This window comes from Tachypleus tridentatus, chromosome 8, assembly GCF_004210375.1.
Source record: "Tachypleus tridentatus isolate NWPU-2018 chromosome 8, ASM421037v1, whole genome shotgun sequence".
Classification (NCBI taxonomy): Eukaryota; Metazoa; Arthropoda; class Merostomata; order Xiphosura; family Limulidae; genus Tachypleus; species Tachypleus tridentatus.
The window spans coordinates 21,676,453-21,692,613 of record NC_134832.1 but is presented as its reverse complement, the minus strand read 5'-3'; the positions used below and the strand labels follow the sequence as shown (position 1 = coordinate 21,692,613).

Below are 16,161 nucleotides of genomic sequence, written 5' to 3'. Positions count from 1 at the left end.
CTAATTTCATACACAAATATTCAAACATACCAACTATACAGATAGACTCCTACATAGTACAATAACGTATTTTGATAAAAATTGGATGAAAAATAAATTATTATGCGAACTAAACAGGTACCGCATACATGATGAAGATAGTCCTAAATATCTCTCCCCGATCAACATATATCTTAAACACAAAAATAAATTAAAATTAAATAAAATTAAAAAAATAGTATATATATATATATAAAGGAAGGAAAAACAAAACAAAAAAGAGGTCACCATCAAACTAGACTTCCTACTGATAGGGCAAATAATATCTATAAATGTATGAGACTAGTACATGGACATTGCCCTGAGACGGGTTGGAGTAAACTCAGACCACTCTGACCCTAAAGTAGTAGTCATACCAACCTACCCTAGGTAAGTAAAGGAAAGAGAAAGAGGTCAAAGCGCATCTGACCCTCCAGGGTACATATGATCACCTAAATCCCGAGAGAGAGAGATTCAAGTGAAAAACAGGTCAACTTAGTATCTATCGCTATCTAGGTGGTCGAGAATTTAGTGTACTCAATTGAGTTTACTGTCTGGCCATGCAGTTATCATACTCTTACGTTACCCATATTTCGAGTATATGAAGTTTGAAATTTGCGCGCAAACGCTGTTGAATCAATCCTCCAGGCGCATTGTTTTGCCTTTATGAGTTCAAGTTTATATACCCTGGTGGGACATTGGTAACTTTGCAGACTTACAGCGCTAGAATCCACAGTTCTATTCCCCGTGGCAGACACAACAGATAGTCCAATGTAGCTTTGTTTAAGAATAAAAAAAATCAAACAAAGTTCAGGATTAATTACGAGTTTTTAGGTCTTATACAATGATTATATTTTTCTGTCAAATTGTAGTGGAATTCATGTAAAATCTTATTCTGTAATATATCTGTAGTCCTACATGAAAGCTAAGAAGCCTATCATGAAGTATGCTAAGATAAGGAGAAAAAAGACGATGAAATAAAAACTTAAACAGTTCTATTTGTTTATTTACTGATAAGCACAACGCTACACACTAGTCTATCTGTGCTGTGTACCCCATGAATTTCGAAATGCGATTTTTTAACATTATAAGTCTTTAAATTTACCAATGTGCCACTGGAAGACCACAATTGCATTAACAGTTTTGAGTTCAATTTTCCATTTGTTTTACGCATGGTCAATCAAAAAATCAACAACAACTATTTTTTCAGTTTAGCTAATTCTCTAAAACAAATAAAATCTACACAAACATCTCATTCAATCATTAGGAGAGTGCAGTAGCGATGTTTAACTAGACTCACAAGTTCACAAGAATCATTAGGAGAGTGCAGTAGCGATGTTTAACTAGACTCACAAGTTCACAAACATCTCATTCAATCATTAGGAGAGTGCAGTAGCGATGTTTAACTAGACTCACAAGTTCACAAGAAGTCTCATCTAACCGTTAGAGAGTGCAGTAGCGATGTAACTAGACTCACAAGTTACAGTAACTAGACTCACAAGTTCACAAACATCTCATTCAATCATTAGGAGAGTGCAGTAGCGATGTTTAACTAGACTCACAAGTTCACAAGAAGTCTCATCTAACCGTTAGGAGAGTGCAGTAGCGATGTTTAACTAGACTCACAAGTTCACAAACATCTCATTCAATCATTAGGAGAGTGCAGTAGCGATGTTTAACTAGACTCACAAGTTCACAAAAGTCTCATCTAACCGTTAGGATAGAGCAATAGTGGTGTTTAACTAGACTCACAAGTTCACAAGAAGTCTCATCTAACCGTTAGGATAGAGCAATTGTGGTGTTTAACTAGACTCACAAGTTCACAAGAAGTCTCATCTAACCGTTAGGAGAGAGCAATAGCAATGTTTAACTAGACTCACAAGTTCACAAGAAGTCTCATCTAACCGTTAGGATAGAGCAATAGTGGTGTTTAACTAGACTCACAAGTTCACAAGAAGTCTCATCTAACCGTTAGGAAAGTGCAGTAGCGATGTTTAACTAGACTCACAAGTTCACAAGAAGTCTCATCTAACCGTTAGGATAGAGCAATATTGGTGTTTAAATAACTACACATATATCTTACTCAATCAATAAAAGAGTGGCAGTGACATTTAAATAGGTTCGTAGAAGCCAGAAAATTCACGGTAAGGGATCATTGCAGTCAACATAATAATAAATGCACTTTTTTGTTTTAACACAAAGCCATACAGTAGGATATTTCCGGTCTGTTAACCACGAAAATTTAAAACACCCATTTTAAGGATATAAATCCGTAAGCTCACAGATATGTCATTGGGAAGGGTCTGAACTACACGGCACTGTCACCTTGGTTACCATTTCTGTCAGCGGTAATAATGGTCGAAAGGTGTTACGAATTCATATTAAAGAAATAAAACGTAAAATAGTTCATGCATTTCTCAAGGTAAATTTTCATTAGATAATTAGACCTTTGTTTTCTAAGTTGCTATCGTAACAGAATGGAAAGAGCAATAACACACACACACACACACACCTAAGTAGACTGTCTTGTTACGAAGATGTGAGATTTAGTTATTGCAAATAATATTTCTATACTAAATTTGCAAATTACCTTAATGGTGTAGCTAATACATGCTGGTTTGAATGTATGAAATAAGCAATGCTCAAGCTATGCAAGAGCGTTTGCACTGCAAGGAAAAGGAATCTCGTCAGTGAGGGGGCGGGGTGACGATACAGAGTTGGGGTTTGGAAAATCACGATCTACCGTCTGATAACTCCTCCCCACAAGCAATAAATCGTCTAGTGTCACCTGCCGTGGGGCGAGATACGTGGGGAGGGAGACATAGGTTCTGGCTACTTTATAATTACATTAATTACAATCTGTATTCGAGACAGGATTTCTTTCTACGTGGTTCAGTTTTATAGAAGGGAGATACAGAAGTGTCAGAAAAGACACATTCATCTCTATATCCTGGTGGAAAATTCATTTTGAAAGAAGTCCAGGTATAGAGTAGGTGAAAGAAAAATTGATATTTAAGGTTAAGTAACAAATATATATAAAGTAAAACCCCAGAACAGCAAAAGCTTTAGTAAAAAAGAAAGTGAAAAATCATATTGTAGACATTATTCATTTAAAGTCATGTGAGATGTTTTTTTTTATATTAACAACAACATATTACTATTATTATACATGAACTCGTATTAATAGTGGTTTAAAAAATAAAATAAGAACTGTGTAAGTTTGTAAAAAAGTTTGTTTGTAAAAACTGTTTGTATAAAATCTCATCTTATCATCGAAGTTTAAAGCTGAGATAAAAAAAGATTGTGAAACAATAGATACTAAATTTGGGTATTTATGGATAAACCCAAAGAATAAAAAAAACGCAATATACAAGATAAAATTTTATAATTAATAATTAAATATTTGTTTGGTATTTAATATAAAAAATCAACACATTTAAAAAATAACTAAGTATTGTTTGTTTTTTATCAAGCACAAACCTACACAAAGGGCTATCTGTGCTTTGCCCACCACGGGTATCGAAAACCAGTTTCTAGCGTTGTAAGTCCGCAGACATTCCGCTGTGCCACATGGAGGGTATAACTAAATAATAATTCACATCCTTAATTAGCTGGTAGAGCATTACAGTAGTACTAATGCTCCATATATGAATTGGATAAAGGGTATGTGCGTGTAAAAAATTATATTCATAGCGAAAATGTTTTAACTAATACATGAGCTCGAAGTTTCAAGACATTTATAGTTTATGTATAAATAAATCAATAAAAACTTTAGTAAAGAAAAACAAAGTCTACGTTAGTCCAAGAGAGTTTTAAATCAGGCTCTATAATGATCAAATAGTTCCTAGTAAAAGTTTCCGCTTTTCAGGTTTACAACTTATGTTTTTCTTCTGAAAAGCGAGAAACAGTTTATATAATTTTCTAGAGTTTCGATTTTCAAAATCTACTGAGTGGATTAACAAAATTATAATAATATCGAAGATGAATGTCTGTATCATGAAAGGAAAACAGAAGGATCAAAGACGACATGTTTCTTAAAGTTTCTAAATTAATCAAGGGATTTAAAATCCAGTAGTTGTTGTTTATGTGTATGTGACGGGGAGAATTACACTATGTAAGTACACTCACATTCTCACGATAACTAAAGGGTCACAAAAAGATAGGGGGAAAATTACGCCTAGCAGGCTGTATAAGTCAACTAGAAGAAAATAACTATGAAGAATGTATGGATGCCAGGAAAACTATAAATACTTTTCTAAGCAATGGGGCGGGAAAATGCCATAGGCACAATAATCAAATTAAATACGCGGAAAAGATTCTTAAGGCACCAGGAAATTGTTTTTAACCTGTTTATAGGCCTCCTAGTTTTACTGTTGAGTAAAAGTAAAGTATTCAGTTAAAAACTCCTCCAGGCTTTTTGTAACGAGTTCTCTAATATAGTGTCACATTTCGTAAAATTCAACCGATTTTTCTGTTAGGGCATTTTACACTTTTATGACAGCGAAATCTTTCATAAAACGAAAATGTATAACAGTGGATGTTTTTATAACTACACACGTACACTCACATTAACTTAGTAATAGCTATCGAGAGTATAACGTTCACTACATTCCCTCCTACATGACCACTCCCAGTGGCACAGCGGTATGTCTGCGGACTTTTAGTACCAGAAACCGGGTTTCGATACCAGTGGTTGGCAGATCACAGACAGCCCTTTGTGTAGCTTTGTGTATAGCAACACACAAACAAAACAACCATTAATTTAGCCCCCTCCTACAAAATAAATAACGACAAGCAGGGAAATAAAAACAACTAGAAATTACACTAACAACAAAATCATGAGATACTCATAATCTTGGTAATTAACACATTAATGCGTTATTGCAGTCAAAACAAGTTCTGATCAATGATTGGAAAAATCAACAAATAATATATGAAATCTTGTAAACTGTCACGAAATTGTAGTTTGTGGTTTCTGCCATGAATACGAAACATATTATCTAAAGGAAACTAGGGGCATAACCTTTGAAAAGTAGAAATTCCGAAAGAGTACTAAATGAAATGTGTGATAGGGATTTTCAAAATTCTGAAAAATTTTGCATTAGGCTTCATACATATGCTTTGCATCTATTTTTCTTCTCAAGCATATCTTTCACCTATAATAATTAGTGTAAGCTAAAATAAAAAAGCGAGAAACCACCACTCAATACGCTAGGCATGTACTGCTAACTTTAATTTCTATTAATCTTCAATAATTTTTGTGTTTTAATTAATTATTTTATGCTCCGAATGTTGACGTCGTTTTACGCATTATCAGAAACGTCGAAAATTAAAATAAGATGAAATTACTGACATTGATCAATTTTCAGAACTTCTTAGAATCCGTTATAAATTTCTCACATGTTCATATTAAAATCAATTTATGTAGGTGTGTTTGTGCGTGCCAACCTTTAAAACTGTGAAACTTATTTCAGTTTTTGAAGTTAATGAACTTGATCAATGTAATTGTTAGTAGTGTTGACACTAAACAGTTGTTCTTCTCTTGAACATTAACAGTAAACGTTTCGGAAATGCATAAATATTGTTCGCTACAAAGACAAAAGTGATTGTGCTTGATAAATTTAATTCTTATAGCATGTAGTTTCTTAGCCGTACTTTATATATAAACGTATGGGTTTGTACGACATAATAGCTGTAACTGTGATAACTATTAAGATTCGGAAGAGGATAAAGTTATAAAAAATGATAATGACAGCCATTAGCGCAGTCTAATTTATATGAAAAGAAGAACCTGTCATAAAAATGACTTTTGGTCTTGTTATATATGTATATAACGAAAAATGTAGAAAAGGTCTCGATCTGCTATGAGCCTAACCTGTGTTGTTATAATGAAAAACGTAATAAAGGTCTTGATCTGTTATGAACCTAAAGTCTCTGATAAAAAACAAAACAACCAGTAAACCGCAGATGTTTTGTTATTACTTTTAATTTATTCATCTTGGATTCAAAATCAGAAGTATGTAAAATAACATTTCAGATATATCCTTTTTGTCCCACAGGTCACCGCTGATGAAGCCTTTGGTTTAATAATGGAACTTCTTAGTTGGGCTGGGCGATGAGATAATATATAGTACACACTGCTGGCCAAAATCTCAAGGCCAATGAACATAAACAAAAATATGCATTTTGCGTTGTTAGACTCAACTACTTATTTCAGCAGAGCTTCGAAAGATGAAAATAAGAAAAAGGAAAATAAAAATAAAAAACTTTTTCAGCATTTAATAGGGTAAATGTAAACACTATGAAATTAGCCCAAATACTAGCTGGTCAAAAGTTTAAGACCATACTGAAACGAAGCGTTAATCGGTAAACACGTAACGAAATTTAGTCATTTGTGTTCAAGCACTAGCATTGTCAACATCTCCCACAGACATTTTCTGTGTTACTTTGGGTAAAAACATGATAAAGGCTAAAAGGTTGACAGAGTTTGAACGTGGCAGACTTGTCTAGCTACAAAAGCAAGGTTTTTCTCAACGTATCATCGCTGGTGAGGTTGGGTGAAATAAAATTGCTGTTGAAAATTTCTTAAAAGACCCTGATGGATACGGAACGAGAATTTCAAGTGGTCTACCCAAGAAAATTTCGCCGGCGTTGAGCAGGAGGATTCGACGTGTTGTCCGCGAGACAGCAGCCGATCGTCGAGCCAGATTAAGGCCCTTACGGACGCAGAATGTAGCTCAAGAACACTAAGACGGCATCTACGAGAGAAAGGCTTTAAAAAACCGTAAACGTCTTCAAAAGCTACGCCTCCTTCCACATCACGAAACAGCTCGGTAAAACTTTGCTGAGAAGCACCAAACATGGGACGTAGAAAAGTGGAAAAAGGTTTTGTTCTTTGATGAAAAAAATTTAACCTGGATGGTCCAGATTGCTTCCAACGTTACTGGCACGATAAGGATATCCCACCGGAGATAATTTATACACGACACAGTGGAGGAGGTCCCATCATGATCTGGGGTGCTTTCTCCTTCCATGAAACAATGGAGCTTCAGGTAATACAGGGGCGTCAAACAGCAGCTGGCTGCATTGGCATGTTGGAGAGAGCATCCTTATTGACTGAAGGCCCTCGCTTGTGTGGAAATGACTGGATCTTTCAGCATGATAAAGCTGCAATTCACAATGCCCGCAGCACAATGGACTTTTCATGGTGAATAACGTGATTCTTTTGGACCATCCAGCGTGTTCTCCCAATCTGAACCCCATTGAAAATATCTAGGGGGTGGATGACAAGGGAAGTCTATAGAAATGAACGTCAATTCCAAACAGTGCATGATCTTCGTGAAGCCACCTTCAACACTTGGAATAACATTCCAGCCAGCCTTCTGAAAACGCTTATATCGACCATGCTAAAGCGAATGTTTGCAGTTATTCGCAATGACGGCCGAGCAACTCACTACTGGGACCTCTTGTTGGGCATTTCCTACCCTGTTCAGGACTTCGTTTCAGTATGGTCTTAAACTTTTGACCAGCTAGTATTTAGACTAATTTCACAGTGTTCACATTTTTCCTATTAAATGCTAAAACTTATTTTTAATTTTTATTTCCCTTTTCTTATTTTCATCTTTCGAAGCTCTACTCCAATAAGTAGTTGAGTCTAACGACGCAAAATGCATATTTTTTTCTTTATGTTTATTGACCTTAAGATTTTGGCCAGCAGTGTATATACAGTATAATGATGTGCCCTGTAAAGTTTTATACTCTATATATAAATAGCGTTTCATGGAATCGTTTGTCTCTCATTGTCTAGAGACGAATTCTGGTATTGTACGGGAGGTTCCTTAGGCAGTGACTTGTGGAAAACAAAAGATAGAACTGAAATGCTATTTTACATGACTTTGATTTTTAATCCAAAGAAGACAAATTAGGATTAATGCAAAGAAATCGACAGTAAATGTTATTTTATCATAATATTTTAGGCTTTTGGTTTGTAATGCTTCGCCAACTTTCCATATTTATATCGTAACTTTTAATTCAGTAAAATATCCTGCTACTTTGCTAGAAAGGTAACCTTTGTTATTAGAATGAATAATGGAACATTATATTTGATTGTTTTTGTGGGAACCCACCTGTTGCTATACCGTGTAATGTAATACCGTATTTTATTACTTTACTAGTAATATTACAAGAAAGTAGGTATGTATGTAGACTTACAACTCTAAAAACCGGATTTCGATACCTGTGGCAAGTAGAGCACAGATAACCCACTCTGTAACTCTGTGTTTGATTATAAAGAAACACCATTTTGTCTGCGAATCTGAATTTTGCTATTATAATGAACAACGTAATGAAAACTTTGGTTGTGTTGCTTAGAACATAAAGTTTATTATTATAATGGACAATATGTCATAAGATTTGTTTGTTTTTGGAATTTCGCACAAAGCTACTCGAAAGCTATCTGTGCTAGCTGTCCCTAATTTAGCAGTGTAAGACTAGAGGGAAGGCAACTAGTCATCACCACCCACCGCCAACTCTTGGGCTACTCTTTTACCAACGAATAGTGGGATTGACCGTCACATTACAACGCCCCCACGGCTGGGAGGGCGAGCATGTTTGGCGCGACGCGGGCGCGAACCCGCGACCCTCGGATTACGAGTCGCACGCCTTACGCGCTTGGCCATGCCAGGCCTATGTTATAAGAACTTTGGTTGTATTGCTGAAAACATAAAGTGTGTTGTTATAATAAACAATGCAATATAAAATTTGGTTGTTTTAATATAAATCCAATATTTGTATTTAGAATGGAAAATTTGATGAAATATTTGGTTATTTTGTTACTAACTGAACGTATTTCAGTTAGAATGGACAATCTAGTAAGATATTTGGTTGTTATTCAACGAACCTAACGTTTGTTATCTAAGGTACACTGCATATTAAATGATTGCACGGTGCTTAAATGAACTTATATATATTTTGGGGGGGGTGAGGGAAGGGCGAAGTTTGAGATATGTAATGCACGCAACTTCATATTACACCACCTCCATAGTCACCTATCGTGCAACTGGTTTTATTATAATAATGGAAATGAAACGAACGAATCGCACGTTTTCTTGCTTTTCAGGTCTCCCAAAACCACTTTATTCGTATCAAAAAAGCTTGACTATTATAACCATCCTATCCTGACCATCCTACTAATTACATCCACCGCTTAATCTCTTATGAGGAGTTCACATTTAGGCCTGTGAAGAATGGAATGCCTTATAACTTGTTCACTAATGAAAGGCTTAACAAAGGAAGGCCATTTCTGACAAAGAAAAACGTGATATTATTGTAACTCAAGGCATTGTCAATATGCAGGAATATTATATTTATATATTTGCCTTTGTTGCATGGACTAATTTTGATCATGAAATGTTAGAAAATAGTCAAGTTTTTATTACAGATTATTAGGGACAAATTCATTGAAGAGACTATTACCATAAGTGCCTGAAAGTGCCAAGTTAACCAGTAATCACAGATAATTAAAAATAAAGAAACTATGCTGTGGGTTGGACTTTTTTAGAGCCCTAACCGTAATCACTGTTTTTTTTTATCTTTCAGATGATGTAAGAAAATTAACAAAAGGATATGAAAATAATTTTTTGATTAGATAATTCAGAGATCGTAAAATCACTTTACACGCAGGTTAAATTTGTACACATAAAACTAGTTTAAACAGCTTATAGAGTAGGTTTTTCCAATTTTTTCTATTTCACAAAATCGTTATAGTTAAAGCTCTGGAAATATGTCATTGTCTTTGCTGTAAACTAGATTATTTGAAATGATATAATAAAAGAATAATACTGTGATGTTACAATCCTGGTTATGAACTTTTATTTGTCCGCTTTGTTGTACATTTACAGGCACCTAAAATAATTTCTTAAGCATACGTATGTTGATATTCAGAAGTCTTTTGCTGTTCTGAGGGTTTTAACGGTGAAACAATTATTAATTAAAAGAAAATAAAACACGACTTTCAATTTATTTTTCAATATAGTTATAAATTTCAATATGAATATGCTGCAAAGAGAGCTACCATAAAGGCATTAGTTTAGCTCCTAAATACTCCAACATCGCATAACACGTTTGTTTGTAAGAGAGCAGCAGAAGGTTGACAAATTGTTTTGGAATTTTAAAAGTCCATATAATTACAATGAAATCATGAAGTCTGTTCAGTATTACGTTTGTTTCTGAAATAGTTTTTGGCATTCTAGTTTCAAATTAAAACATGAAATTTGTGTGTCCATCATAGCCTATTAAAATATGTTACAAACAACAGGTATGGTTTCAAATACTCGATGTAAATTAATTTAAAAACATAGTTCTTTTGAAGGTGCAAAGTGTGTTATAACCATTTTAACGTCGCTAATAAGAACTAAGCTTTTCAACATGTTTTAATTTAGTTTCTGTATTTGTATTGTGTAGTTTAAATTTTTCTTTAGCATCCTTTGGTCAAATATGTTTTTTATTATGATAAAAGTACAACAAATTTTAGTTTAAAACATTAGCAGTCACTTCGTACTCTTACAAAAGTTGTGTTAATGGTGTATTTTTGCCTAATGTCGTTTGTTATTTCTTATGACTTTTTGTTTTAAAGCAAAGCCACCAAATTGGGCTATCTACTGTGTCCACCATCTACTGTATTTTGAACTAAAACAGAAAGAGTTCATATAGATATATAGATCTATGTTAGCAACTGGAAACTTGTTTTCAAATAAGTTTTAAAGATTATTGTTGTTAAAGTTGTAGAAAGGTAAAACGTGAAATGCACCGTAAAAACTGTGAAGAAAATGTTATCAGTAATTTCAGCAACTTTTCTTAAACAGTTTATGCTCGAACAATGCCTTTTTTCTCGAAACTTTGGTACTCCACTAATAATGGTTTTGCCCAACGTGGAGAACCATTATTTCGCCCACTAAATATGTGTAATGTCATATGTATAGGCATCAGTAATTTCGTTTTTGAATTTCGCGCAAAGCTACACCAGGGCTATCTGCGCTAGCCGTCCCTAATTTAGCAGTGTAAGACTAGAGGGAAGTAAGCTAGTCACCATCATCCACCACCGACTCTTGGGGTACTCTTTTACCAACGAAAGGTGAGATTGATCGTCACATTATAACGTTCCCGCAGCTGAAATGACGAATATGTATCGTTTGACGGGGTTCAAACCCGCGACCCGCAAAATATCAGTCGAGCGCCCTAAATACTTGGCCAAGCTGGGCAGGCACAAGCAACTATGAATTTGGTGCTACTTTAAAATGCATACATTCTTGGTTAATTAACACACTCTTTCCTCTAATTATCTGTACCATTTAATGTTAAAAGATATATTTGTTACGATGATTTCTTTATTTTACGTTTTGAAAACCATTCAAGCAAACACAGTGAAAAAAACAGAAAGAAGCAAAGCAATCCAGTTGTGATGAACTTTATCCCTGGTACAGTGTGTGTTTTTCTTATAGCAAAGCCACATCAGGCTATCTGCTGAGCCCACCGAAGAGAATCAAACCCCTGATTTTAGCGTTGTAAGTCCGTTGACTTACCGCTGTACTAGCGGGGTGCTGGTACAGTGACTTTGACTGTGAAGCTTGATCAGTTTGATCTACATTCCAGTTATGTTTAATAATCAAACATTCAAAGAAAAGTTATTTTTGTACAGAAAGTTTTAACCACTTCGGTGCTGTAATTAAATTTATACGAAATTATGATACATTAATATTCGCTGCTTAAAACTGTGATATAACCTGAACAGTTGGATGAACATTTGTATTTTATTTTTTTCGTAGTCTAGCTACTTTTAGAATACTCAGACATTTTAGAAATAGTGAGATTTCTTACTATTCCCTTTGAATATAGAAATGAGACAACAGCAGGTTTATATATATATATAACGTGATACTTACAGACAAGAAAATGTCAACTTCTAAAAATCTTGATGTGTATAAGTATTGGAACAATATTATGTTTATTGCTAAGATAAAATATCACCCATTGTTTCAGAGATTTGATCACTCACCAACTGCTCGTATGTATATTAACACTTCGGTTTGAACTAAAACAGAAAGAGTTCATATAGAAATATAGATCTTTGTTTGCAACAGGAAACTTGTTTTCAAATAAGTTTTAAAGATTATTGTTGTTAAAGGTTTGTAGAGAGAAAAAAACAAACATGTTAGAATGTAACCAATGGAAAATGTTTTTTCAGGACAAGTCTTGGTTTGCATTTGGTATTTATAGCAAAGATGATAATGACGACAACGATTTTCAGTAAGTGACCGTATCTCTCACCATCCACGGTAAGTGACTGACAGCCACTATTATAACGCACCCACAGCAGGGAATATTTTGTAGGACTCCTAGCCTGCTAGCTCCAATATCCTGAGCTCTACCACAAAGCCATCCTACGACGTGGCTAAAATGATACATAGAAATGACGAAAACAAAATCACTATTTTGTTTTGCCAGAATTCTTAATGCTTGTTATAGTTACTCAGGGACGTAATTGTATCACGTTGAATAATATATATTACTTTATGAAAGTAATCTTTAGTCTATAAAAACAGAGACGAGAATCTTTTACCTTCTACTCTTGGGCTAGAATCTTTTGTTTCACTATTTGTAGTTCCAGGAGTCAAAACTCGAGTTGCACCCTGGTTAGAAGAGACATCCCGGCTGGTATCTTCAGAACCACTGCCATCTGGAGTCGATGATGTCCTTGGTGAAGTAGCAGCCGTGAAATGTTGAAGATTAAGTCCCTGAGTTTCTCTACTGTCTAACTTCTCATAACCATACCATCCAAGGAGCTCGTTCATTGTAGTTTCTGCGTAGTCCTAATGATTCGTTAAAAATGATTACTATCTTCAAAACGTTATAATAAAAATAAAATCGAATACCTACAAATTATGACCACAAATTACTTATTTGGTTTATAACCTCACACAATCGTAGTTGCTTATTATTGTGCTTTTTATTGGTGGAAAGTGTTTTCTTACAATGCTAATGCAAATTAAACGAGACATCCATAATACAATTAATGTGATACATGAATATATTATATTGTTAACATTATATTGAGCTGAAACAATGGCAATGATCAGTTTTAAACATATATCATTGATTAAAATTTTATATTTGAGTTAAGTGTTTTTTTAATCAATGATAAATTAAGTCATTTACAGTTACTAAAGAAGTGAAACAAATAAATTTAATTTATGTTTTAGACAAACATTAACAAACTGACAGGGTCTCTATCCTGCATTCCATAAACCATATCTATATCTACATCTCTTGAGAATCTTGGACGGTGTCGTGTTACATGGTCAAAGCCCCAAATGTAAATTCACATCAAGAATAGTTGACATGTGTTTGTTTTTTTTAAATTTCATACAAAGCTACACGAGGGCTGCGTGCGCTAGCCGTTCCTAATTTCGTAGTGTAAGACTAGAGGGAAGGCAGCTAACTATCACCACCCACCGCCAACGCCTGGACCACTCTTTTACCAACGAATAGTAGGATTGATCGTCACTTAAAACGCTCCCACGGCTGAAAAGGCAAGTATCTTTAGCTTCAGACATGCAACCTGTTTCTTATATATTCCATAATTAACTAATGATTGCCAACTAAATACAGTCTTTGGCCATTTATCTTTTATAAACTATTGCCAAAAATATAAACAATATTACATCTCTGTAATATATTCTACAACTATATACGTGTATGTTAGTAGAAAGGTGTTGAAGTGATAAAATAAACAATTTAGACTTTTTGAGATAAATCACCTTACAGAATGTGGTTGTTAGGTTAATGAACTATGCGAATATTTTTAATACACATATATCATTAAAGGTAATATATATACTACGACTGGGGTTCATTAATGGTATATGTATTTCTCTGTAAAATTCAATTTTAGTTTCATCACACACTCTAATATATGGAAACTGACGTACAAAAGGTTGAGTTATGTAATAAGAAAATAGTTTTATTGCTACAGAGACAAGTTTAGTTTCACATATGTAGAGGGTTTTGTTTGAACTAATTTTACACGTTAAAGTGAGAAAGCCTGAATCTGTAGGAATATCATAAAGAAGAGAAATATACTTGTGCTATACAACAGGCGCGCGAAAAATGATTAATAGTATTTATTTACAGATAACTCATCTTAGAAATACGTTATTCTGCTGCCACATATTCATAATACAAAAATAATAATAATAATAAATGTAGCAAGGTATTTTGTATATTGCTGGGATTAATCAGTATTTGGTACATCAACTTACAGGAAAACTTTGAGGGCCAGATTACTGACTAATGCTTTAGTGTATCTACAATCAAATGAGTTGATTTATAATGTTTGATGCATGATATACGAGGATGCAACTAGATGATTAGAGAAACAGTGTTTAAAAGAAATATATAAACTAATACGTTAATTCTATATATTTGTTCATAGTTGAATGAGAAATTTGAATTCCTTTAAATATAAAAGACAAACTGTCCAATGAAGATTACTTAAAAGCCGGAGTGCATATAACACCTTTTAAGTTTAATATGTAAAAATTAAACTACAAACAATCGTTATAACGTTCAGACGCTATATATATATATTTTATATAGAAGTAAAGCTATATAGTAATAAAACTAGTATAGTGCTTACTTTAGCAATCCGTGCAAATTTTTATAACTGCAACTAGTCATCTAGAAAACTTCATGCTGGAGAAATATTTTGTAATGTTAAGTTAACAGTACAATATTCAACAGAAACCTTGTAAGAAAGTCCAGTTTAATAAGTTTCTTTATCATTAATGCAAACGTTATTAAACTACATCGTACATTTATTGTAGGATATAACAAACATTATAAAACTACTAGAGTCTTAATACTCACTATAAATTTCACTTAACCCCAACAAACCGTCATCAAAGGTATGGTAAGATTTGGGAATTGGCTAACGTATGCGAGATTATTTATTTTTGAATCAGGAACTGTAACTTTCACATAGGTAAGCATTCTCTATACTTAAACTCTAGGTAATTACTGTCACTTCTTGCCACGTGGTTATAGATCGATTGACAACGTTAACGAAGATGTGGTCAGTTACTAAAAGGATATACTCGGCTGCAGTTTCTTTCTTTGTTCAACTGAGACAGTGACTGCCATTAATCCGTAGAGCTGATGACGTTTCATGTCATTTTCCAGAAGACTGCAGGCTCCAAGTCCGCCCACTTATCGGCGTTCTCTTGGCTTTGTGCTCTTTTTTTCAGAACGCTAGATTTCTTTGCTCTGTGTGAAGACTCTTCACGAGATCAGGACACGCGCGCAATGAGGGTTAATAACCGAAAGAGGTAACGGAGAAGTGTTTATCATAGTTGTTCGATAGCTATACCGTTGAGTCCTAGCCATCCTAGCAAGTGCTAAGAAAATAAGCCAACGATGTCCCTGGTGGACAACGGCTAGCCAAGCGTGAAACACGGTTATTGAGAGGAAAAGAGGCGGTGCTGCAGTGGAGGGGATAGGCTCCGAGGCCTCGCGGCAATACACTATGTCATTAATAACATCATACCGCAGGAAGCATCACATAAACTGAGTGGAACCATAAAAACTAGAAGTGAGATAATGAATTTTCTGAAGTACGCCCGAATCTAAATTATAGAAAAAATAAAATGATTGGACCAAAGACAACCAGTTGTAAATAACAGAAGCTTCTTTTACCCGTATGCTTAGCATATTCGAATTACACAAAAACACATCTAAAATTCTGCAGTCAAACTTCATATACGTTTTTATGTTGATTTTGATTATGTTTTGTTACACTTCGATTAGACTTATTCAGTCATGTGTGACACATCATTACATTCTATCTTTGAATTAATACCCACGGCTGTCATTGGATGGACATATGTAGCAAATCTCAGTAAACTATTGTTTGTCTAAAGAAACTTTGCTAGAAAATATTGTAAAACACTATTTTTATTAGATGTCTATCTAGTCAGTCGGGGTGTAACGAAAAATATCTAGTTTCTACTGTTAGCCTTTTATCTCTTATAATCCAATAACGACTAAATGTATGTTATTCCATTCTTTTGTGTAAGAGGTCCTGAATAGAAA

At 34.3% G+C, this 16,161-nt stretch overlaps 1 protein-coding gene across 7 annotated transcripts in view; it reads right to left on the bottom strand.

Moving 5' to 3' along the window:
* The window catches only part of LOC143258648 (uncharacterized), a 91,103-nt gene that overhangs the window by 21,222 nt on the left and 53,720 nt on the right, over positions 1-16,161 (bottom strand). For 4 of the 7 annotated variants that reach the window (XM_076517913.1, XM_076517912.1, XM_076517917.1 and 1 more), the window contains one exon: positions 12,635-12,884. The exons of 1 other annotated variant lie outside the window; for it this stretch is intronic. In XM_076517913.1, the coding sequence (XP_076374028.1) occupies positions 12,635-12,884 (250 nt within the window). Of the gene's footprint in view, positions 1-12,634; positions 12,885-14,710; positions 14,767-14,940; positions 15,696-16,161 lie in introns of all 7 variants that reach the window. 2 more of the 7 variants (XM_076517916.1, XM_076517915.1) reach the window with 2 other exon arrangements.